At 39.2% G+C, this 25738-nt stretch overlaps 1 protein-coding gene and 1 long non-coding RNA gene across 2 annotated transcripts in view; one reads left to right on the top strand and one right to left on the bottom strand.

Annotated features, from left to right (window-relative positions):
• RAB3C (RAB3C, member RAS oncogene family) overlaps window positions 1-25738 on the top strand; it is a 127155-nt gene that overhangs the window by 83456 nt on the left and 17961 nt on the right. The window contains exon 4 of the mRNA XM_042028306.1: window positions 23924-24048. Coding sequence (XP_041884240.1) covers window positions 23924-24048 — 125 coding nt within the window. The remainder of the gene's footprint in view (window positions 1-23923; window positions 24049-25738) is intronic.
• The window catches only part of LOC121664760, a 40665-nt gene that overhangs the window by 12469 nt on the left and 2458 nt on the right, over window positions 1-25738 (bottom strand). The gene's annotated exons all lie outside the window — the stretch shown is intronic.

The raw sequence follows: 25738 nt of genomic DNA, 5'->3' as shown, positions 1-25738 counted from the left end.
ATCCCACTGCAGCAGAAAGCAGGAGGTGAAGGGGAAGTAAGAGAAAGTGGTGTGTGGTTTTGGAGAGTCTCAGTGAGGACACTGAACCTAAACCACAACAGAGAGGAAGTTGTGATTAGTTTTCTATTGACAGAATTAGGAGCAGAAAGCCACTGCCATAAGTAAACATCAAGGCTTGATATTGCTCTGAGTAACTCTAATGAAGGTGACTTTCAGAAGTATTTATATCTGTAATGGAAGGTTTGCAGAGTTTCAGTGCAAGGTGCACAGTTCAAGGAAAAGCAGTGAAATGAATTCATGTTCCTTTTATGAAAATCACATTTTTCTGCCTTTTCTGTAAAATATCTTTTACCAATCAGCATAAAACACATCCGCCTATATCATCAGGAATGCAAAATCCAACCTTTTACAAAGGCACATTTATTTTAAAATTATTTATTTTGAAATTTTATTTAATTAAAGCTGTTGATATACCCATATCCTCTTTAGGTCTTGGATAATAGCCTTACACATTTTGGCCACAGGACACATTAATTGTGTTATTTTAAAAACTGTTTATTATCCTGGTCATACAGAAAAATGCACTTTATGTTCAGTAAATTCCTCCTTTAGAGAAGTTTTGCTGCTTACCAGTAACTATTTCTGTTGGGAAGTACTCTGGTTACTAATGGATTTTTTTTTTTTCACTTTTGATCTCTGTTTATATTTCTAGTCCAAAGTTAATTTTTTCTCTGCTCATGTCTAGCATCCTCGAACTCTTAAAGGTCTATTTGCTTTCTGAATGTGTTGCATATTAATCAACATTCATTTGTCTTTGACCCTTCATATCTGTGTAAATTTAGATGATTAAGAATATAATACGCTGGTTTTTTATAATAGAATCAATTTCTCTTAACTTTGAATCTCTCTTAACTTAGGTTTTCGTCGAAGCCTGTCACCAAGTCTCTATTTATAATCAAATAAGAGAAATAAGAATTTGGGAGGATTTATAGTGATTATACAGTGGATTTAAATGCTGTCTTTGCTTTGATTGAGGATTGAACTGTGCATTTGCTTCGACTGAGGTAGGATTCAAAGTATCTGGATTAGACTGGATGCCTAGGCTTTCAGTTGCTGAAGTTAAAAGTGTTGAATTCTAGCCTTGCTGTATTTTTTTTTTTTGGATTTAAGATAGCTCACAATTCCATGTAAAACACTGTAGACATCCAGGATGAAAATATCCATCTGAGGCTACTTAATTTTCTTTGTATCTGATTGGGGTTTTTTAAATGTCTTAGAGTATTCTCTACTGTTGCTTCTACCATCATTTCTATATTCAGATTATAATCTAAGATTATAATCCATTATTTTTTCCCAAGGTTTTAATCCTTTGTTCTGTCTTGTTTCTGTCCTCTATTGTCTCCTAATTTGTCTCAAAAACAGTGGAATGAAAATGTAGCAAATGCTGAGTAGAATGAATAATCCTTGTTCTTTATAATACCTCTTAACTCTGTCAGGCATCAGATTTGTTTTTTCACTTTGTAACCTGCACTCAGTATTTGATCACCAGTTTTGAGCCCCAGTCTCCTTTTCTTTAGAAACATCATCTGGTCAGTTATCTCAAAGCTCCTATTTATGCATTTTCTCTCTTCTTCCAGAAGGTAGCACCTTGGACTCACCTGTATTAAATTCCATTTCATTAATTCCAGATTACTCCATCAGTCTAACAAACCCACGTAGAAATCTGATCCTGTTCACTAAAATTCTTGCAGATACTTCCCTCCAGCATGGCATCTACAGAATTAATCAGTGTATTTCCTATTTTGTCATCCAGATCATTAATACAGCAACAAATGGAATTGATACCCAATGTTCAGAGTGCCTTTCTAGCTTCAGTGAATCATTCCTAGCTAACCTCAGAGCAAATTTTAAATTTAATTTAAATTTTTTAAATTTTAAATTTTTTTTCAGAATCTTCTCTGCATGTTTACTCTGCTGCTATATAGAAAATTCCTTTTACATGTTGATCTTACTAAAATCAAGAGGAATCTCAGTCATTTTCTCCCCTGTGCCTGCCAGGTTTTTTAGCTATCAATGAAGGCAATGAAATTGGCCTGGACAGTCTTTGTTTTTGATGTAGCAATGTCAGTAGCACTCTTCAGTTGTTATACATTTCCAGGCATTAAGTGGAATTGTTTGCCTGTAATTCCTCAGCTTCTGCTTTTAACTTTTTTTTTTTAATGTATTCTATGCATTCCTGTGTTTAAGTTCTTGGGTGCATACTCTGTGAGTGCTCAAAGGTAATCGCTAATAATTTAGAGATTACTTTAACAAGTTCCTTAATGCCTTAAAAAGAATCAGGCTCTGCTGACTTAAGTATATCTGTAAATTTCCTGGACGTTCATTAACATTTTTGCTATTTTGACATGCATTTCTCTCCTGTCATTACTCTTGTATTATGCGAAATTATGTGAAAACTAGTCTTTATTTTAAAGAATAAATAAAGTATCAAGTACAATATAGTGAACACTTGGACTTTGTCAGGCCATGAGTACAGATGAGTTTCAGCTAATTTCTAATACATATAGAGAATTTTTATTTTGTGTTTTTTTTTTTTTTTTTAATCCCCACCTTCCCACCCAAAGCTACTCATAGCTTTCTCCCATGGAAAACACCTTTCTACTTATCACCACTCACTTGAGGATAGTTATTGTGTAAATATATCCTACTTTTTGGCTCTTCTGGAAGACAAACTGGGGAGCTAAGCACTTTCATTAAGGTACACCAGAATCCCCTTGATGCACTACCTAAATTAGTGACAAATTTGTGTCCTTAGAGACACAAATGACAACTCTGTGCTGTACCTAATTGCCCATCTAACAACTGTTTGCCTGAGTGACTGAGAATCACCTCATCTGCTACTTTGTGAAAAAGTATGCAGTTTTTACTGTATAAAGATCCTATATACTAAATCTTAGACTCGTAGGATGGTTTGGGTTGGAAGGAACCTTCAAGATCATCTAGTTCACACACTCCTCAGTGGACAGGAACACCTTCCATTAGATCAGGTTACTCAGAGCCCCATCCAGCTCAGAACCTCATCCAGCCTGGCCATCCATTTCCACACATGCAGCATCCACGACTTCTCTGGGTGCCTCACCACCCTCACAGTAAAGAATTTCTTCCTAATATCTGATTTATCTGGCTTTCTTTCAGTTTGAAGCCGTTCCCCTGTGTCCTGTCACTACATACTTTTGTAAAAAGGCCCTCTCCATCTTCCTTGTAAGCTCCTTTCAGGTGTTGGAAGGCCAGAATTAGGACATCCTGAAGCCTTTTCTTTTCCAGTCTGTACAAACTCATCTCTCTCAGTCCTTCCTAGTAGGAGAGGTGCTCCATCCCTCTAAATCAATTTGGTGGCCTCCCCTGGATTTACTCCAGCATTTCCATGTCATTTCCGCACAGCTGGTGCAGTGCTCCAGGCGGGGTCCCAGCAGAGCAGAGCAGAGGGGCAGAATCCCCTCCCTGGCCCTGCTGCCCACACTGCTCTGGATGCAGCCCAGGACACGTTTGGCTCTCTGGGCTGTGAGTGCCCATGGCTGGGTCATGTCCAGCCTCTCACCCACCAGCATCCCCAAGTCCTTCTCAGCAGGGCTGCTCTTGATCTGTTCATCTCCAGTCTGTGTTGATACCAGGGTTTGCCCTGACCCTGGTGCAGTACTTTGTGCTTGGTCTATTTAAAATACATGGGCCCAGTTTCTCCAGCTTGTCCAGGCCTCTCTGGATGACATCCCCTATTAGCGCAGTAAATATTACCCTATCCCGCAGCTGTAGGGAGGAGGAGAGAAATCCAGCAGGCAGGAATTGTGCAGCAATATTTATTTATTTAATTAACTCTTTTATAGACTTTTTTCTTCATAGTCTAACTGGACAAAGGATCAGCCTCCCCTTGGGAGTGATTGGCTAAAATCCTAAAAGATCCATTGCCAAAATACTTTCCGACTGTACTATAAACAAGGCTCAGCAAGGTCACAGGTGTTCGTGGTTTATAAACTCTGCGAATATCTTCTGTGAGAGAGAACAGTATCCCATGGTTTAGAAAGAAGAAGGAAAATTCCTTGCTCACAGCATTTTTGTATCCACAATCCCATCCTTCAGGTGTGTCAACAGCACCACTCAGCTTGGGGTCACCTGCAAATTTGCTGAGGGTGCACTTGATCCCTTTGTCTGTGTCACTGATGAAGACATTAAATAACACTGGTCCCAGTACAGACCCCTGAGGGCACCACTTGTCACTGGTGTCCACTGGGACACTGAGTCTTTGACCACGACCCTCTGGATGTGACCATCCAACCAATTTCTTATCCATCTGACAGTCCACTCCTCAAATCCATCCAATTTACAGAGACATATTTTTTATTAGCAGGTATTCTTCACAGAAAGATACAAATGGGTTAAATGCATTGATCAAAATGAGTTTTGACTGAGACTGGACAAAAAGATCATACTTTGTACATAAATTCTTGTCACCATGTTAAACCTTTGAGATGACTGACTTCAAAGGCTCTTGCCAAGGGATATCATAAAGCAATGATGTGTGATGGGTGTGGGCAGAATAACAATGCCTGGACTAGTGTGTATTGCTCACATTTCTAAGTAATACTCTGTAGGTCTACATAACTTTATGATTAAACAAAGATAATTCAGCCAAAATGCTGGACAACTTTTACATAGCAATTATGACAGACTTGACAGTGGTGCTACATCTCTCATCATCCTACTACCAGTTTTGCCTCCACAAGTTCCTCTGTGTAGCAATGCTATAACTTAAAAAAAGAATTTTAGAAAAAGTCTACATATGTTATATCAAAATATGTAGGTTGTGGATGTCCCATACCTGAAAGCATTCGATGAGGTTTTGAGCAACCTGATGTAGGGAAGGATGTCCCTGCCTATGGCAGAGTGGTTGGAAATAGAAGATTGGGTCCCTTCCAACCCAAACCATTCTATGATTCCATGATTCTTTGCATAATTAGTAGAATCATTTGTGTTATCCAAACTGAAATACATGGAGATCTTACCAAATCCTTCACTTTTATATGAAAATCAAATGCCAAAATTTCCAGCATGCGCAGGGGATGGTACAAATGGTATTGTAACTGTGATGATCTAAAGACATAAGTAGAGAGACATCAATATGCAAAGATGTTAATTTTATTGGGTCACTCAGTGTATTTAAAAATACAGAGAAGACTTTGGATGACTGAGCATCTTGTTCCAAGCAAGCTTCGGCAAAAAAGTTTATGTATTGGAATAACTGGGCTTTTACATGGTAAATATCTCAGTTTAGGTAAGATGGAGCCTATTCTATGTATTTAAAGACCGAAGACAGAGAAACAACCAAAACAAACACCCCCCCTGCCTCCAAATATGAAGTGTGCTCCTCCAAGAAAATGCAGAGTTCTTTATGTAAGGATTTCTTTTGGGAATAGGTTGGGTTTATGACATTTGGGAACTGTGAGAAAAGTTAATGTAGCCTATTTAATTTATGTTGTGACCTCAGCTTTGAGCACATTTTCTGTATGTAAAGAAACTGCATCAAAAATACATGAGGTGCTCTCCTACAAAAATGAAAAAATAAATAAACCAACAGAAACACCCGAAAGAACCCTGCCCACAAACCCATGAAATTGGCTAATGACCTTGGGCAAGAGGATTTTTTTAGTATTCTCAACTGTGTTATGCATGTACGCAGCATCTTGCTTGGTTATTTAACTGTTGCAGCATATTCAACACTGGTTTTTGTTAAGCACCTTGCAATGACACTTGTGGTTTTTCCTGAGTGATTGTAGTTCATTTAGACTTCATTAGAGGAGATGATTAGTACAGATTGTCCCTTCTAATGTGGATGTTTTAAATTTATAAACACTAAATTTTAGTAACCATTACTCTGTCCATTCATTTTGATTCCTTTACTCATGCAGAAATGTTTCAGTCATTTTCCATCCTGACTATTTAACAGGGATTTTTCATGTGTTCTCAATTTAAGCTGTTTTTTACAATGTTATTTTTACTGTTTCACAGTAAAAGTGGAGACATTGCTGCTCTTTTTTCACCAAATTAAATGTTCCTTTTCTTTTCCTCTTTGTCTTGTGTCTCCTATTGAGCTCTTAATCAATAATGACATTTTAGGGCCTGTACTTTACTGATCTACTTGGGTTTACTACACAAACGTCTGCAGTAGCCTGAGATGTTACTTCCCTGCATCATCTGCCTTTAGCTGCTCTTCTTTTATATTGTTACTATACAGAATTCAGCAGGACTACACAGCAGCTCAACCAGCTCGTAACCCAGATCCATAGTTCATCCTCCGTTAAGCTTATATATTGCTGTGGATGTAAATACCTGAGAGACATTATGTTTAGTCTCTTACACTAAACCTCCAGCAGAAAAAGTAGCTAGGTGAGTGGGATTTCATGTGTCCAGATCCTTGAACTTCTTTTAAAAGTTTCAAAATTTTAACAGTCCAAATAAACTGTGTCAACCAAGTGGCTCACATCTAGTAGGAAAGCAATTACTGAACTTTATATATTTCTTTAGAGTACTTCAGCTGAATATAAAATTTCGTTCATCATTTTCATGCAAAAGAAATCTTTTTCTATTTGTAGAATAGGACATAGCATCCTTGAAAGTACAATAAACATCAAGAGTTTACATGCTGCTTTTATTTTATTACCAACACTTCAGATTGCTATTAATTGGATGTGTATGTGTATTTTATGATGCCTACATAGCTTATATTCAGCCTTTAGCACAGCTGTGTCTCTGTGACGCAGAGCTTTGTTCCCTATTCGGGTGGAATAACTATTTCATTTACAAATACTCATGAAGTGTCCTGTTTCTCTGAACACAATAGAAGCAAACAAGAGCCAGAGTTCTTCATGTGCGTTAGTACATTAAATTCCCCCATCTTCCTCCTGCATCTTTCTTCCATTTGTTTTCTTTTGTACTTAAAGATTGAGCCAGATCATGTGAAGATCATTTCAAGGTCAAATACGTGGGTGTTTGATGTCCAGATATCACACACTATGTTGAAGACCCTCAGGAAGCTCAGAAAATGAGAGGCTTGCAGTTCTTCTCATGGCTTGTGGGCACGATTAAAAAGAGGGATGATTTAGTGTTTGAATCCATTTAATGTATGTGTGAGACGTCAAGCAGAGCGTAGCTCTAACCATTATATGATATTTGAATTGACAGTCCAAAGATAGACTCGTAAATCCATATAGAGGCACTTGAAGAACCAAGGTAGTTTAGCACAACTCAACACCTGAATTCACAGCTCAGGACAGCATGACTCCAAATTCTAGATGTCCATTTTCTAAAAAAATATCATCAACTTCGAAGTACTGCAGCACAATATACATTTCAACCAAGCCAAACCAAACCAAACCCTGGTAGGACACTACAGTTAACATCTGTCAGTGGTTTATCTAGTAAAACTTTGGATTACAAATAAAAATACTTCTCTTACTCTTGTCCTAAGTCTGAGAATGAAGAGTTATGATGTGTTTGCTTTTTCTTTGACACCTCTGATCAAAGGTGTTGGACCTCCTGCTCCTCACAATGAGACCTAGGGACTACTTGTGCCACCTTACTCCCTGCTGTGAATTTGCAGGAAGCAGTAAGACTCTGTTGCAAACAGGATTAGAGCCCAGCTGTCCTGACGCTTGCAGACTTACACTTAACAGGACAAGCAACACTGAGTGTTTTACCATTAATCCTTTAACTAAAGATCTGCACACAAGGAATGAGTATGCAGCATGCCTGGGTTTAATTTGGGGGAAAAGGTGTACCATCTTTCAGGGTTGGGTTAGAGGGCACTGTCCTCAGTTTCCTTTTGCACTGGTGTAGTGGAGGGTTTCTCTTCTCTCAGCCTTTAAGCCTTTATACCTGCATTAAAAATATGACATATTCTTTTAAAAACCCTGAACAAAGGTAAGGGCTAGAGGCCTGTGGGGATCAATTTTGCATTACCTATTGTTTCTCTGTATGAGGGTTTTATAATATAAGTCATTTATTTGATTGCTAGGTATGCTTAAAGTGGTTGGCTAGAAAGCTTTGAACTTCAGTGAAGTAAAAGAAGCAAGCTGTTCATTTAATCAGCACATTTAATTCATCCTGCTTTGCATGCTGTGCCACACTGTCTTCTTTCCATATAAGGATTCTGTGGTATCTTCCTGCAGCACCCCTGCCTCTCTTCTGCAAGCAGCCAAAGATGGCTTTGTGCATATTGCTTATATATATGCTATAGGCCCAACTCCTTTTTGGTGTGCAATGTAGCAGATACCTCCTTCTTGTATATCTCTTCTTTTCAGGTGAGTTGTTTATATTCAAGGTTCCTTCATTTTTTTTTCCACACTGACTGAGAGCATGTTCTTAATTTATCTTGCTTTTAAATATTTATCTTTGCACTGTGTGACTAAGTGGGAAGTGAATCAGCAAACGGAGTTTTGGTTATGTTAAGATTTTTTATCATTTTTAGGTGTCTTCTGCCTTTAGATATTTCATTTTGTTTATTACCGGTAATTCATCAGATTTCTCTTTAAGCAGCCATTGTTTAGAATGCAATGAGGATTTTCTGAAGCTATGCAAAAATTTTAGAAAAACCTTCAAAGAAAAATTGATGGAAGGGGAGGAAAGATTTTCTAATTTAGCAATCATATTATATTAAGAAATAAATGTAGCACATTTATTCCATGATTTAGTAAGATTAAGACTATTTATTTTTTCTCTCAGACTCACTCACTCACGCATGATACATAAATATGTAACATATAATTTTCAAAAAATTAATAGGACCTTTTCTGTCACTTTCAATAGTCTCTATTTTTTTTTAACCTGGTTTACCTTCATATTCTAAATTGTTTAAGTACAGTGAGGCGCTTCAGAGCCTTCAGAGATTATCTACCACAAATGTTAGAACAGGTACTTGATTATCACTTAGCATCTCTTCATGCACACCCCTTTTTACTCAACTGGATGGCTTTCAGATAACTCATAATTTGCTTCAGTCACATCCTCTATTCCATTCTATGTCCTTCCCCTGCCAGATGTCCAGAGAAAGAAGTTGGAATTTGTTTATGGAATGATAGATCTTTTCAGCACTGCTGTGACAAATGGGAAAGGAAGATTTAGATTTAAATCTTGTTATTCAAATTATCTTCTCTTTTTCCAAGTGGAAGACTGAAGCTATCAATGCTCACGTGGAGGTCAGGGGGCTGCCATGTGAAGCACTAGGTCCGTGAGATGAGCCCTGTTTCTCTGAATGTACTCTGTATGTCGTGGCTCTCCAGAAAAGAGAGTAGTTCAATTGCATCGCAATTGGAGTAGTAGTTCAGTTGCATTCTGCTTCCCCTCCCAAACCTCCCACATCTGTGCTTCAGGTTGGCCTTGGATTGCATTAATTCATTCATATGGACTGTCTGTCTGAGAGACATAGTCATCATTTTTGTCATTGAACACAAGCCTTGAGACTGTATGCTTGAAATTTCTTCTCTTTTTTGATTGGGTTTTTGTGTTAAAAGAGCACCATTTATCTTCTTTTCACCTCTCGATGTGTCCCACTGGCATTTCCCCAGTCTGTAAATCCACAATCCATCATACAAAGGCCTACTCACGGAGGGCACCTTGTGTCTGTGAGCAGAGTTATTCAATAAAGTCCTTGTTTTAGAGGACAATCTGGAGGTGACTTTTTAGCTGTCTTGGTTAAATCTTGAAATCTACCATCATACTGCAGTAAAATTTGGCAGAGCCAGGAACTAACTAGTTCAACTTCAGTCAGTGTCTGTGATCTGCAGCCCCCATGCTTACAGGGTTAAATGAGCTCAGAGCAGCTCACATTGCTAGGGAGATGAGGGCTAGCTAAAGTTTCTGAGGTGTAAAGGTTTTATACCCAATGATTTCTTACTCTAATCCCAAGAGATGCTGTTTATACATACAAAGGCACATGCAAATGAAGCCAGGTCTGCTCCCATTCATCTGTGAACAACAGGCTCCTCACTTTCAAATGTTGCTATACAGATTTTAGCTTCACTGAAATCCAGGAATTTTTCTAGATTAAATCAGCCAAAGCCTCTCTTTGTTGTGGGACCTGGTGGTTAATACCATCAGGCCTTTCAGATATGTTGCTCTTCCCTTTTAATCTTTCTATCTCTTCCGGTCATTGTAGGAAAATACAGGGTTATCCCCCCCAGACACACTCACTGAAATTGAGGCACCATTTCAGGCAAAGGGATCAGGTGATGAAAGGAGGCTGGATGGCAGGAGGCAGTAACCCTTTCACAGTTCTGCCATGCACACAGAGGTGTGCTCAGCTGAGTCTGCCACAAACCAAGCCCTGCATTTTTTCTTCTTCCTCTACTCCACGCCTTATAAAGACCTGGTGACCAACTCATTCATTCACAATTACCTGTTTGAAATTGTAGACTTTCATTTCTGGCCATGCATAGGAAATGTTTTATTCTTTAGATCTTTCAGTACATTACTTCACAATCTTTATTATTTTGATCTTTCAGTACTCTACTCCACAATATAGAGCAATTCTACTGATGAACTTCTGATTTTATGATGCTTGTCCTTATAATCTTTCCATGCAAAGATTACTGTCTACCCAAGCACCTGTTTAACGAATGTGGTTTTGTCCTCTGAGAGGGGTGTTTACCCACTGAAGTCAGTGACTAAGTCCCAATAAAACAATGTTAAACTGTTCTTTCTTCTTTTTTTTTAGCCAGAAAGAAGCTGTAACCTTAGAAATATGTTAGTGAACGTGGTTCAAACAGTATGCTTTAAAGACCTCACAGGCTGCGTGAGATAAACTGTAACTTTTGAAAGTTCAATATGAGCCCTAGGAGAGGGCTCTAGCTTATTGAAACACCACTGTGTTCAGTTTTCAAAAGCAGTAAAAAGTTTTACATCTAATCTCCAAATGTTTCACTAGAATGTTATATTCATGGCTGTGTGTGTTGCAGTCAACTTCTGCAATACTCAGGATTTCCTTTTAAATCTGGCTTTTGGGGTCAGGGGAAAACACTATATTTTTGTTTGCGGAACTGTGATGGAGAACAAAATTCAAATATATACTAGCTAGGGCTTGGGAGGCAAAGACATACATATGTATGTACCTGTATGTATCTATAAACCCAGTCTTTTGATTTGTGAATCATGTAGCAGCACTACTGGCATTCTGAATGGATACACAACCCCTTTTTTGCCCTTAAAAAAAAAAATCTGACTTCATTTTTAATCCTAGAAATAAAATCTGAAGTCTAATGGCTCCCTCCGTCTTCTGTGAGTCAGCAGGAATAAACCTGCAGTTTACTTGCTTGCAGTGTGAGTCAGCAAGACAATCCTGCCACCCTGTGCCAGACAGGATGTAGACAGGGAAATGGTTTTTACTCTTGTCTTTGTCCACTGGCAGCCCTCAGAGAATGGATTTTGATTAGCAGTACCCCAAAAGCAGTGTGATCAGGCTAATTAAAAACTTACCCTCATGACCTCAAAGGAAAGAAAAAGCAACCAACTCCCTTCACAAAACCCCAGTATAATTATGTAGCTCATACTTGACTAGTTACCCAGCATCAGTTAACTGTGAGATTAAGATAGCCGCTATTTTGTCAATCCAGTTCCAGATATATGTGAAAAAAGGCAGAAGTTCACATGTTCAACTGAAAACTAGGCCACATGTATTACAACTCAAAATTTCAGACCTCAAATCTCTTCTTGCTTGCAAGTGTATAGCCACACAGGGAAATTACTTCCAAAGAGGTGTGGGTGCAAGGACACAGTGGGAGAATCAAAATGTAATGCCTAGAGTTCCAGTATAGCTCTGAATGTTTCCATTGCTCTGCTTCCAGAGGATAACAGGCTAAACGACTTTGAAGACAAAATGCTTCTTGATTCATATCAATTTTGGTGTAAAACAAAATTAACAGAAGAAACATACCATTCATGGTTTAGTAAAACAATGTTGTCTGTCTTACCAAGAAGGAGTAAAATAATTCACAATTACCCTGATACTTGCATGCTGCTTGAATCCTTAACAAGGATAGGTCATGATAATTTATGACAGGTGGCTTCAATGACCTGGGAAGCTTTTTCAGTGACTAAAATTAGGCATGGTTTGTTTCAACTCCATCTCTAATACTTAAACACAGATGGGCATTTCAGGACTCAATTTACATGCATATAAGACTGAGTTGTTTATGAAGTAGTTCATGCAAAATACCAAATGAGAAAAATAATTCAAAATTATCTAAGACAACTGGACATAAGAGAAGTAAAAGCAGAGTTCATTTAAACTTGAAAAAAGTGAAAGCTAAAACAATAAAAGAAATGAAATCCAAAGCAGTGAATTTTATAAGTGAGAGAAACTTGGAAGTAATTCCTTGTGAAACAGGTAGAAAGGGATTAAGAGTGACAAATGTCAAATTATTTTCATAATGAGATTTGACAGTAAAAAGTCAGGATCAGCTTGGAGTTCCTGAGAATTTTTTAATCAGAAGTTCCTTAAAGTAGGATGACCTGTTGGCAGATACTTGACATACATATTGTCTATATGAATCTGGATTTGGTATTTAAAAGAAAAGACAAAAAAATAAATAACCCTGTGTGATCCAGGTCAATGATTGCTATAGAACTCTCAGTATTGTTACAAAACAAAAAAACTTGACTGTGCCTTTAAAAACTTCGCTACTCCCAAAATGCCACTGTTGGGAAGGTGCTCTTTGGGGCTGGAGATGAGAGGCCACTCAGTAATCCCAGGTGCAAGAGCCTCTTTGGTAGGCAGTGCAGGGGTTAGGGGACTGTTGCAGGTGCAGTGAAGAGGAAAGTATTAGATATGAAAATCTAGGACCAAATGAACTTGTTCAGCATCAGTATTGCTTGCTTAACTCTTTTTTTTTTTTTTAAATTATCAAAAGGCCATCATTGTAAGAAAGAAAAAACAGAAAATGAGGACACATACATATTTGTCTGTATCTGTTTCTTTATAAACATATATTCTTATATATAAGAATACAAAATGGCAAGCAAAAAAAAAATTTAAGTGACAGGAAATTGCTTATTTACTTGAAAGTGTAGTACACTCAAGCAGATGCTGTAGTTGTTTTAGTAAATTTCTCCATAACTCCCTTGGTTTATATCTCTGTTTTTCAAATACCAGAGTTAGGAGCAGCTGGATTGATTAGGGTCATTACTCGGAATTCCAGCAACAGTCTGGGCAATCAGCATAAACTGGTGATAAACAGAATCATTTATTTGGAAGCATCTGGAACATGTAAACAAGGGAATAATCAAAAGATGTGCAAGCGCAGTCTGTATTTTGCCTTTATTGTTTCCATGAATATTATTTTCCTATAAATACTTTTTCCCATCTCCTTTCAAACTCTATTTTTTTTTGGATTGTTTTCACTGTGCATGTGTGGTAGCAGCTTTGAAGGATGATAATTTAATGGTGGGTTTCTCAGGGGGGAGAAAATTAAAATGTACAGCCTTTTGTCTGTGTGGTGAGTTGTTAAATCACTTCCCACAGTACGACACAGCTTGTGGCATTATACATGACATAAAAACTCTTCATTAACATGTGTCCTACTGTGAAAAATGTGCTATATTAGTTGTCTGCCCGTAAGTAAACCTTATTGTGAGAGAGGATTTTGTACTCCTGTGAATAAGAATTAAATATTGAGATTTATTTTATATTGTTTTATCTTGACAAAAAATACAAGGAAGTTGCTTGGAAGATCTCTTTGCCTTTAGTGTCTAACCCACTATTTATTATGTCTTTTTTACTGTTTTTGTAAATATCCATTCAACTTTTCTAAACAAAGAGCCTGGAAAACCAGTATATACAACACACCAGAAAAGGAAGAAATGCAGTTGACTGACAGGCAATTTACTCTCTTTTATGAATTCTTCATACCTTCAGCCAAAGCCCCCCCTGCCTAGGATGAAAGATGAAATGTAACTCAATAAAGTACTCAGCAGAGAACTCTGGATGGGAAGGCACTTCAATGTGCAGAGTAGGAACAGCTAGAAATTGTTGACTAGATAGACAATTCTGATTGATGAACATCTGTAATACCTCTCATCTTAATTACCACACAGAATTGTGTACTTATTAATGCTATGCCAGTTCTTATTGCATTGTACTAAATGCAGACCCAGAGTGGACATCACTGAGTAAGTATATATTTCCTCATTACCATTATAGTAATGGACTATCACCAAGAAAAAGAAGAATAAATGTCATAAGCACACAGAGAACATCAGCTCTTACATCTTCAGCTGTTATCTCTGCTTTCTATCTTCTTCTTTGTTTTTAGGTAACAATGTGAAATGTCGTATTTTCTTGCATAAGGTTATAAAAATGCACATATTAAAGATCAGCTCAGTTTTATCTCTTAAAGAATGGGATTAATTTTGAATATCTTTACAGCCCGTCATAACTGAAATGTAACACGTGGTTTTCTAAAATGAAGTTATGGCCTCAGAATCTTGTAGTGGAAGGTTTTTTTCATTAAAGTAGGTTAAATTCCTACCAGAACAGTGAAAACCTGTGATATTCTGGGTAATGTGGATTTTGACTAGCTTTCTGGCTGATAATGACCCAGAAATTTGTTATTGTCACACCTGTCATGCTGCTTCTGGATCATCAGTATATCTTCCTCCAAGGAAAGGTTAAATGTGTAGCCTTTCATTGCATGGTATGCGCTCTTTGCTTCTGCACAAGGAAGATAAGGCCTGTCAGAAGAAGTGGTGAATCATTGGTATTCTTCTGTTTTCTTCAATATCAGTGTTTTTTTCACAAACATAAGACATTTTTCTTCATTTTCCCTTCAATCCAGACAGAAAACACAGTATTGTATAAACAACAACTGACACAGCAAATACAGTCATATTCATATATCCTGCTCTGTTGCAAGCATGGAGAGCTTGCTATTTCCCATTTTTGCTAATATATGTGTACAGGAAACTTTCCTGTCTGACCATCCAGGAGCCACACCTGTATCACCTGGGCTGGGACCAAAGCTTTTTCACAGCGGATGGCTCCAATGACCCCACAGGTGCCCTGTTTGACTCCCTACACACCCCACACTCACACAGTCAGACCAGATTTCCTCATTGGCTCTCCTGCCTTTTCCATAGCAGAGTCTCAGATGTCTGGATCCTTAAAATCATTTAATCGTGGTGCAGTAACAAATCAACAGCTCAAGCTGGTGCCTTTGAGGAGGGTCTCCTAGTAAAGATGCTCTAGGCTTTTGTACCCTCAAAGTGTAAGCTCTCAAAAGTCTGGGGTCATCGGTTCCTGCTGTGTCTGAGTGTCCAGTTGCTGGGCTGACACTACAGATTCCCAGGCTCACTGTTATGAAAGGGGTAGCTCAGGTTTACTTTTCCTGGAGCTCCTACCACCCAGAGTTCAATCTGCCGCTTGCAGTGCCCTGCTCACCAAGCTACCCACACTGAACGTATCCTTAGCATACCCACTTCTCCCCAGATCCTTTTCCCCTTGCTGTTTTGTGATACTAAGGACAGAGTAAATTTATTTTTCTCATTTTTGTCCCCCTTTCATTGCCCTTCTCCATCAATTTTCAGTACTTCTGTGTTGCTGGGACATCTTTGACTATTCTCTGTCATATGTTAGTAAGGCCTTGCAGTCAGTAGGTGCCAGTACCATCAGTGAAAATAAGCATCATAAATTCAATACACATCATGCATTCTGGATACAAGTGAAGATGCTGGAATGTCCACTAGATTTTAAACCCTCCTTGAGAATGATTGAGGTGCAATTTCCCCATTCTGCTCGCATGTTCATCTACATCAGCTATTTATTTTGATAATTATTTCCTTTATCCATTGCTTTTCATGGTTTTCACTAATGGCTTCAATAATTATTTAGAGGTTCGTAAATGCAAGGGATAGAACAATTATTGTGGTATTAACCACAATCATTGAGCTTTTATGGCCTGCACCTGGAGAACACAAGAAGGATGAAACAAGCAGAAAAATTTCAAAAGTTGCAAATATGCAGATTTTCCTTGTCAGTAGAGGAGGGAAGATCCTGAGCTGTTTCTTAAAGAAAGTTCTATTTCTGTGTATGGCTCCAACTATTCACCAGTTCAATTAAAATCTAGCAAATGTTAACATCTTCTTTTTATTATTACTGACATTATTACTAATTATTTCCATTATGTTCCTGCTGTGTCAATAATTGTGGCCACAAAAAGTTTAGTATTCAAGTACACCAGGACCCTTTGTCTTGTTTTTGCTAAGACTGCTTCAAATTTTTAACCTTAGTACTCTCTTCAAAGTCCCAATTAGAGAGATGATTTGGGGTTTTAGTTGGTAGGTTTATGTTTTTAATGGTTTGTCTCCCACTAATGCTAGATTATTTACTGGAAAACAGATGAAAAGCCTGAGGTCACCTCTCTCCCTGCCCTGCCTGCAGCAAGGTCTAAGCACCCAGTGCAGAGCAGCTGGTACAGAGCCAGATTCCAAATGGCCATCAAGACTGAGCATTGCAGTCATTTAACATGCCATAGAGAATAATCCTACATATGCCCTATTTTCATCATATCCAAAAGGTAAGCATGAGAGAGAAAGAGAGGAGATGGGTAAACTCTAAGATGCTGGGGCATTCTTAAAGCACATACCAAGTAAGCATTGCTGGGAATAATAAAGAGTTTAGGAGACATAAAGGAGGGCATGGGAAAAAGAATGGAGCCTATGGTGTACAGTGAAGTGTAGAAAACACTTGGTTGTATGAGGGAGACTTCAGACTCACTCTGTGGAAAATCTGGCTTGAATGGTAAGTGTGCCAGAGCTCCTCACAGACAAGCAGGGTGGGAAAGGACTCGTGGCATGATCCCATCTCCTGAAAAGATGGGAATGACAGAGCTTACCATCCTTACATCCTTACACCCTTACACCCTTACCATCCCTGTCTCTGTAAGGGGTTGGAGAGGGCAGTGGTGTGTCTTCCCACTTTAAGGGATGGAGACTGTGGGAAAGGGGAAAGAGACCCTTCATTGCTCCAATTACAGAAGGAAAATTATGTCCCCTGAAAAAACTGGAGAGCAACCCTTCCTGCTCAGAGGGGGATGGACACTTGGCACACTCATTAGAAAATAAAAGCAGGAAGTTCAGTTGGAAACACTGGACACTTTGGAAACACCTCCAAACTCACAGTGGCTTCTCTTATACTCCCTCTCACTAAATAAAGAAATTGAGAAATAATAGATAACTTGGACTCTGCCCCAGATCCCACCACTATGTGACCTCTAATAATTCAGCTAACGGGCTTAGCAGTCAGCATGCTTGTAGTGGTTTGGTCCAAAATACTCATTACTGTATATCTGCTGTGAGATAAGAATTAGGAGAAATGCAAAACAGGCACCAAACTTGAAAGAATATAAAGAAGTTTATTAACAGACCTAAAAGAAGAAAAAAAAAATTATATCACCTTCAGAACTCTCCTCCTCCCCCCACCTTCCTCCCTTCTCCCACTGACAATGTGAAAAGACAACCCTTAAGATGTTCAGTCTGTTTACCATTTCCATAATAACCTTGTTCAGTCCATTTAGAAAGAGAAGGTTCTTCTTGCTCATGCTATGAAAACATTATCACAACGAGACAGCCGCCCACTTCCAAATATTGTTCAGTCCATTTAGGAAGAGGAGTCTCTCTGCCTGCGTGTGAGTCCTTTCCCCCGACTTGCAGCTTTTCCCGCAACTGCTTTCGAGGGTCCACTCTTGAAGTTTTTTGGGGTACAATTTTAAGGTTGAGCCGTTCAGAAACAAAAACAGAGGCCCTTCTCCTTCCCTGGGAGCAAAGGGTCTTCCTCATCTTCATCGTTAGGACTATCTCTGGGAGCATCTCTAGGAACTGAGGTTTTCTCCTTTCCCATTTGGAGCAAAAGTCCTCATCTGGTTCATCTCTCCCTGTCCAAACTTCTCATGAAATTACAGCTGCGTCAGCATCTGCCTATCTCAGCGCAGGTGCTTTTGCTCACGAGTTGAACACTCCACCCCCCATATCTTCATGGAATTACAACAGGATACTCTGATATATCATAGCTTTACAACAGAATTTCAGCTTAAAGCATCTCCTCTCTCTCCCCCCTCAGGTTTTCAGCTCTTCACAGCAATAAAAGGGTTAATCTCACCTCTGCCTTGCAGCTTTGCAGCTGGAATGTTGAATTTTTCTTATTGCAGTGGAGAGGGGGGAGAGCCGAGCCGCTCCGGCTGCCCATGGCAAGGCAGTGGGGGGGGTTCCACAGGTGGAACAGGTCCATCGGCTCCAGGATGGCCGTGGCCCGGCCCGGCCTGGCCCAAGCAGGGCATGGCTGGGCCCGCTGGCCCCCACTTGGGGCCCGCAGCCACCTGTGCCAGCGCCGGAAACGAGAGAGAGCTTGGAGGGGGAGTTTGCCTATTCTTAAATGTGGATCACAGAGGTGGTCACAACTTTAAGTGGCTTAGAGAATTGTCCATATTCAAACTGGCCAGCTGATAGGTTCTTTCAGTTCCCAGAGGAAACTGTAAGCACCCCTTAGCAAGGACGTCCCTTCCGGGACTATGCTTGCTAACCTATGTCAATGCTGTAGATGAAAATAGGAGAATTTTAAGGATTAATCAGTGAACTCAAGAAACCAGTAACTTTAAAAAAAATCCCAGTTTTTGTAGAGGTTTTTTTAATTTTCTTTTGGGTTGGTTGAAGTTTTTTGCTAAGGTTTGGGGGTTTTTTTATTTTTTTCCTGGAAAGATGATGCACCCCAGTTCGTTGAGTTCTCCTTTCAGAAATCAAAACATCAGAAGTACAACCTGTTTCCTGAATTTGCTGGAATAAACACTATACACAGCCCCCTTTGGAGCATTTTCTTTAGGGTATTTGTCTTGCTGTCTGTGCACGTGACTTACTACATAATAAATCTAAAAAGCCTGTAGAAACCAGTCTCTCTGTGGTAGGCAAGAATCCTTGGAGGACTTGATCCAAAGAGTGATGAATACATTAAGGCTGTCTCTAAAAGTTCATATTCCTGGTATATTTACTCTATGGACATGTCTTTATATTTGCTTGCCTTCCGTGCAATCTGTGGGTGAAAATATACTAGAGACTATTCCAGGTTATATGAATATTTGTCCTGGACATAGATGAACTATTAAAAAGTGATTGTCTGAAATGATACTCAACGTCAACCCAAGGTATGTCAGCACTGAGTGCAGCCTGAAATATATTGAGTGCAGCAAACAGCAGGTTTGCCTTCTGTAGCAGCTTCTCCAAGAAGCAATGCGGTGTTACCCAGGCACAGCCATGTTAAGTCTGAACTCAGGGGAAAATATATCCTGCTGGATCTGACTAAGAGAGGAGCTGTTGCTGCAGCTCCATATCCCAGGTCCAACTAGTAGTGACGCTGAAGACCTATTCCCAGCGGGCCACGTGCACACAACTCACAAAGGGAACAACACATGTATGTGCATATGCACATGACCATATACACACACACACTGGAGACAAAAACACCCAGGAGTGCTCCCACAAACACCAAGAGCATCATCATCCTCACACTGCTCCCCTCCACAACAGCACAGCATTGAGGTCCACTCATGAGAATATATATCTGTGGAGACATACACATTGTGGCTCCCTCCATCAGCTGGGCTCATAGTACCTGCCCCTGAACCCCTGTCTCCTCAGTTTCTGGCACCTGGACATTAGCCTCCAGTGTTGACTTGCAGTGATGGGTTTCACTTTGGACAGTGGGACTGGGACTTTCCTGGAACAACCCTGGAAGGGACCTGGATGTGGTGTCCTGAGGGAGGTATCTTTTCAGCTTTTTACCGGCTAGCGCTTGTATTTCAATGCCTTAGAAAGCCTCGAGCAACCCAGAGAGGTAGCACAGGCAATCTGGCACTTTAGTAGCTCTAGAATCGGTACCTGTATCAGCTGCAAAGCAAATACCACCAGCAGAAGCAAAGAGGGAGAAATACAGCTCCCTGCTCACTCAATTTCCCGCAGTTAGGAGCTTTCAAATGAGACAGACAACAACATGTTCGCAGAAAGGGTAGCAGAGCCAAGAGAGGGCGGAGCCTCCCTCGATCGTCTCTTGTATCCGGAGAAGGGGAAAGGGGAGGACTGGGGGCGGACCCGGGGTGACCGGACAGTGAGACACTGCTGAAGAGTCTGAGTTACATTTGGTTTTGCCCAGGCTTAGAACAAAGGAGCTCAGAGCACATGGCAGAGGCAAGTGTCTTTGGGAGGGGGAAGGGGAGCTCAGAACAGGCAGCAAGTGTCCAGGTCTTTTTCTGAGTCTTAATTTGGTAACCTGCCTTAGTGCACTCCTGCTCCTCCAGGCTAGTGGACATAGGCTTTGGATAGTCTGATGTTTCTTGCAATAGGCCTGAGAGCAGCCAGGGCCATGATATTATTGGGGCTCTCCCCTGTGCCATAATCTCTCCGTGCTTCTTTTGGATGTACAGATAAGCTTTTATCACCTAATCTAATGTGAACAGTCTGGTTTCCACAGCAGTAATATCAGAGCAGCTCTCCCACATTGCTCTGTGCTATCTACCTTGGCTTCCAGCTTCTCAGCTGCCTCAGCCAGCTTGGGGCTGGGTGTTCCTGAACCCCACTCTGTCACACTGTGCAGCATTCCTTGTAAGCTGCCCAAGAGCACACACACAGGCACCCTGCCTTTGATGCCTGGGCAGTTATTTGATCTCACCGTTTTAAGATAAGCCAATAGCATTGCTTTTATTTGCATTCAGCAAGTGCTCTTTTCTGACAAGGGATGTGGTAGAATTGCAGTACAGGGAGAACAAGCCCGGTGCTGATCATGGAAAGTAATGGATCATTGCACTCCTCCGTTAATCTGCCCCTCTGGAGTCTATACGTTATAAAAATTCAAGCATGATGCATATTCCCTGCCTACCATACAACAAGAAAGGGAAAGATTTACAGGGTAAATTACTATTGACATACACCAGGTCACTGAGAGTGAACAAGAACTGTCATTTCAGCTTACTGCAAACATCATCTTTGCCTTTTCATGTATTCAATCTTCCTGAGGCTGAAGTTCTTTACAAGGACAACTGTTCATGCTTTGGATTAATCAGGAGCCTCAGTCATTTGAAAGGTCATGTATGCAAGGAACAGCATTTTTTTTTTTTTTCAAGTGACCTATATGCTGACTTTGGTGGGGAGTTGTGGGAATCAAAACCTATAGAAGCCAATAGTGGAAATGTACATCTAAAAGAAAACATAACAATGATAAGCCTATTATGTCCTTTGAATTAAGCTTCTTCTGATGTGGTGTTGGGTGTGGATACATTTGACTGATTTTCAGTCAGTTATATTTTTGCACTACAGCGTCTTTGCAAAATGTAAGTCTTTGGATTTGTTTGCAAGGACAAGACCTCTTCTTGTTACATAAAAATAAATTAACTAGAAGATGAGACATAAGCAAGTCAGATTAAATAACGTCTATGAATAAAATAAGTTGCTTTAGTAATAAGCATTTGAGTGCACAGATTCACAGTTGTAGAATAAAAAAATCACATCTGGCTACAGTAAAATGAAGGGAGCTTACATTCTTAATGAAAGAAACTCATGTAAAGCTCTGGAGCCAAAGTCTGCAAAACATGGCTGAATGAATGTTCTTTACACTTGTGTGGTGATATTTCTTCAGTATTTCTTCATATTCTAAATTTTTTTAATATCTTCAGTATTTCTTCATCAATTTATTCTATTTCAACTTTGCAGATTATGTAAGTAATTCCTTCTGTAAAGCTTAATATCTTTACTGTATATTTTTCTTTTGAAACATATTTGATTTCCTGCTGGCATAAAGGGAATAAATTGGGTCCCAACTAATAATTGTTCAGAGCTAAGCTCTTTTAGAGTCCTTAATGGACTAACACACTGACATTTGAGGTACTACTATTTGCAAAGTTGCTGTGGTGACAAATGTAGTTCTGGATATAAACACAATAATAATTCTACTTTGCTTAACCACTCAGCATGATTCCAAAAGGACGTTTCTCCCAAACTGAATGTATGTTGTCCTTTTTTCTGAGAAATGGTATCTTTAATAAAATATAAGTGTACAGGGAAGTCTGACTTCTCTTTGATCACAGTACTTTATGAACACCTACTCAAATTGCCATTAAAACAGATTTTAAAGTAGCACAGTGTCACTTCTTGAAGAAAAGATCAGGTCAGGCCCAAGGGAACAATCTGTAGCACAAAATGTCTAGAATTTGCCTCAGCTTCTTTTTGGTCATTGTGAAAAAGTGAAACATTCCTAAAGGCAGTGTGATCCTTCCTCTTAAATTTCTCTGCCTGGCACTGCAAACCCATCAGACATGGCCTAGAGGTTCTTTGACTCATGCAGGGAACCTGTAGGCGATGTCATTGGACCCAGGGTCACAAAGATAGCTATAGCAGCTTTTGCCCATGGCCATCCCTCTGGTTTTGCAGTAAGCAAAGCCAGCTGGAGAGATTTGATCCACTTGCTGTCTTTCACTAAAATCAGTTTTCAGACTACATCATGATCTTTTTCCTGAATTTTACAGTTTGTAGACAGGGGTCTGAATATGTAGAGATGATGGCTGTTTTATGAGAAGGGGTCACTAGTGAACGTAGTACCCACGCAGACCAGCTTCCAAGACTTTTAGGTGACAGATTTTTGAAGCTATTTCATCTTTTTTCAAAGAAACTGAGAAAACAGGTCCCTGATATGCCACAGGATCCCTTTCCAGGGTGTCCTCTCTTCGTGTGTAGTTAGAGGTTAGTTTCTATTCTATTGAAGTTTTCCTAAGCACCCTGTAATGTCTAAGGAGGGAGGGAGGGGTGGAGAAAGTAGTGTGAGACGGGCTGGGGGAAAGAGAAATGTTCTCTGTCTTTTTCTCTCTCCATTGATCATATGGAGACAGAAGAGATATTAATGTCCCACCAAACACTTAAAACCTAAAGCCAGACAGTCACAAGCCAGATAGTCACAAGTCCAAGACAAAGGGTAAGTGCTTGGAGTAAGTTTCCTGCATCCTGCATTACCTTGAAGGGCAGGTACTGCTGCCAGTCAGAACGTGGTAACCAGCAGCATCACTCTTGGCTGAGCCTGGAGCCAGCTGTGAAGCTTTCCGTCCTACAGAGCAGGTCTGGGTGCCAGCAGAAAGGTGGCAGGCAGCAACTGAGAGGTACCATGAGTATGCCCCTAAGTCATCCATTATCTGTATCACGTTCAAAGAGTGCATTGTAAGCTGTTTCACCACCAGTATTCATGGTGTTTCAAGGCCTCAGATACTCCCATTCAGCTGCAGTCATGGTTAAGGCTTGTATAATTTAAATGGAAGATAAATCAGAGTTCAGATTCAGCCCCTGCCCATGGCTTGATGCACAGTGTAAATGTTGCTGCCCTTCTGGTAGATCAAAGACATGTAGAGGAATGTGCTGGAGACAAACAACAGAAGGAAGACAGACTGGCTCTGAAATTTTGAGGTTTTGCTGCTAAAGTTACATCCCGATCTTAAAAGTAAAAGATAAGAAATGAATAAGTTGTTGGTTTTCTTTCAGAGCTCTGTTTTTAGATTATAAGGTTTGCATTAAAATGTGAAAATGGAGAAAGTGTCACCACTTCTTTCTAAAATATAGGAAGAATGTTGATGGCAGGAGAAAATACTATTTTTAGCAAGGAAAAGTAAAACCTGTGTTGATACTCTGCCCATAATATCCTAACAGATAATCCTTAGTTTATTTGAAATTTGTAACTAAACAGAATCATGCTACCCTAGTTGTCAAAATCAATATTGTTTCTTTATTCTTGTTGCAACTCTGCTTGAAATTGACTTAAGGGGAATTTGCTTTGCTTTGACTCCTCTCTCTCTCTTTCTCTTTTAAGGTCAACTCAAATCAAAACATACTCTTGGGATAATGCCCAGGTTATTTTGGTTGGGAACAAATGTGACATGGAGGATGAACGGGTAATCTTCACTGAGAGGGGAAAACATTTAGCAGAGCAACTTGGTAAGAAAAGAAACAACTAAAGCTTTGTGATTGCTTGTGAGAATGCACAAACTAATCTCATTAATTGCTGCAGTACTTGTAAATACATGTTCATGACACATTCATTGTAAAAGAATAGTCACACATTGCCTCTCTTTTATTTCTACAGCCTTTTTGATACAGAGCAAGATTAGCATGTGTCTGTATATATACAATATCTTTAGATCATTAGTGCTACAGGCAGATAAATCCTAGAAAAGAAACAAGTAAATCAAAAAAACCCAAGCACTATCCCCTCAAAAAAAAAAAAAAGGAAAAAAAAAAGAAAAGACAAAACAAGGAAAAGGAAAAGAAAGTGAAAAAAAGAGAGAGGAAAGGAGAAATTTCAGAAACAGCTTGCTAGACCTTTTTGCAAGTTAAATGGGTTTGGGTTATGATTACCAATACCAATAACCCAAAACAGAAAGATGCTGCTGTCCAACTCCCACTGCTGACACTTCATCCACTGATCTACTCTATATTTACAGAGGTGTAGATATGAACTTGTTTCATAAAGTCTCTCTCTGGGAAGCAAATTTTGTACACACAGAAAGTTGCCAAGCTGTGAACATCTTTGTTGTTCCTGTTTCTACACAACAGTGTTATCCTTTCATACTATGAAATGTTTTTGAAGTGACACTGGCCAAACTTTAATGGAAAATCTCCAGAGCATCACTGTAATACTACTACCCAGCCCCTTTTTTCCTTCAAGTTTCCCTATCTCTGGAGAGTAAGCTCAGCAGGTGTGCAAATCAAACTCTGGCATTGTTAGAGGTCAGTTTATGTGCAGGGAATCATAAATTATGAGCATGGATTTGTTGTTGTTTTTAAAACTGAGTGTGGTAAAAGTTCAGTGTGGTCAAAATATATGTAACCAAGATCTCCTTGTCACTATTCCTATATAGGTAGTTTGATGAAAGGATGTTTTAAGAAGGGATCTAATCTCATGGTGGTGGTTCTTAAGTTGTGTATATGCATAAGTCAATGACCTTATTTTTTAAAAAATAATTTTTTCTAGTTGTACAATTGCTTTTCCTGGTAAACAATTTCATCAGAATAACATACCTTCCTATTGCACCTGTCTTAATAAATGTTGCATACATGTAAAAGAACTCCTTGAAAGTACACATTAAAGATTACTATAAATTAGTCCTTGAAAGGTGACAGGAAATATTTAACAGAAGATTATATCCAGAAAAGTTTCCAATATTTGTGAAGAACTGAGTTTCTCAAACTGCTTGCAAAAAAACTGTGATAGTTACCCTTGCACTTGCTTTAACAGAGGATATTTATCTTTGAAGAAATACCTGTCATATTTTTATATTTTTTTTTATCTGTTCTTCCCATTTCTAATATTTATTCATTGTAGTAGGAGATAAGAAAGTGTATTCATTGGACAAATAGATCTCAAAAATCTAACAGTCTATTTTACCACAGATTTTGATGAGGTGCTAAAATGTTTTGCAACAATCATAAATTTTCACTATAGAGTTTGAAGATTTTTTAAAGTCACAACAAATCCAAATTTCTATTCCTTGAACCATATTCCTATAAAAAAAAAAATGCAGTGAATTGACAAGGAATTCCCAAGGTCATGAATTTATCAAGACAAAAAGGAACTTTGCATGTTGTACAGTCAAGAATCCTCAGATGTAATAACTAATGTTTGAAA

Source organism: Corvus kubaryi, unplaced genomic scaffold (genome assembly GCF_017639235.1).
Source record: "Corvus kubaryi isolate FWS band 111438036 unplaced genomic scaffold, C.kubaryi_AGA036_p1.0 37308, whole genome shotgun sequence".
NCBI lineage: Eukaryota > Metazoa > Chordata > Aves > Passeriformes > Corvidae > Corvus > Corvus kubaryi.
Note: the sequence above shows the minus strand (reverse complement) of the source record. Positions and strands in the feature narration are given on the sequence as shown.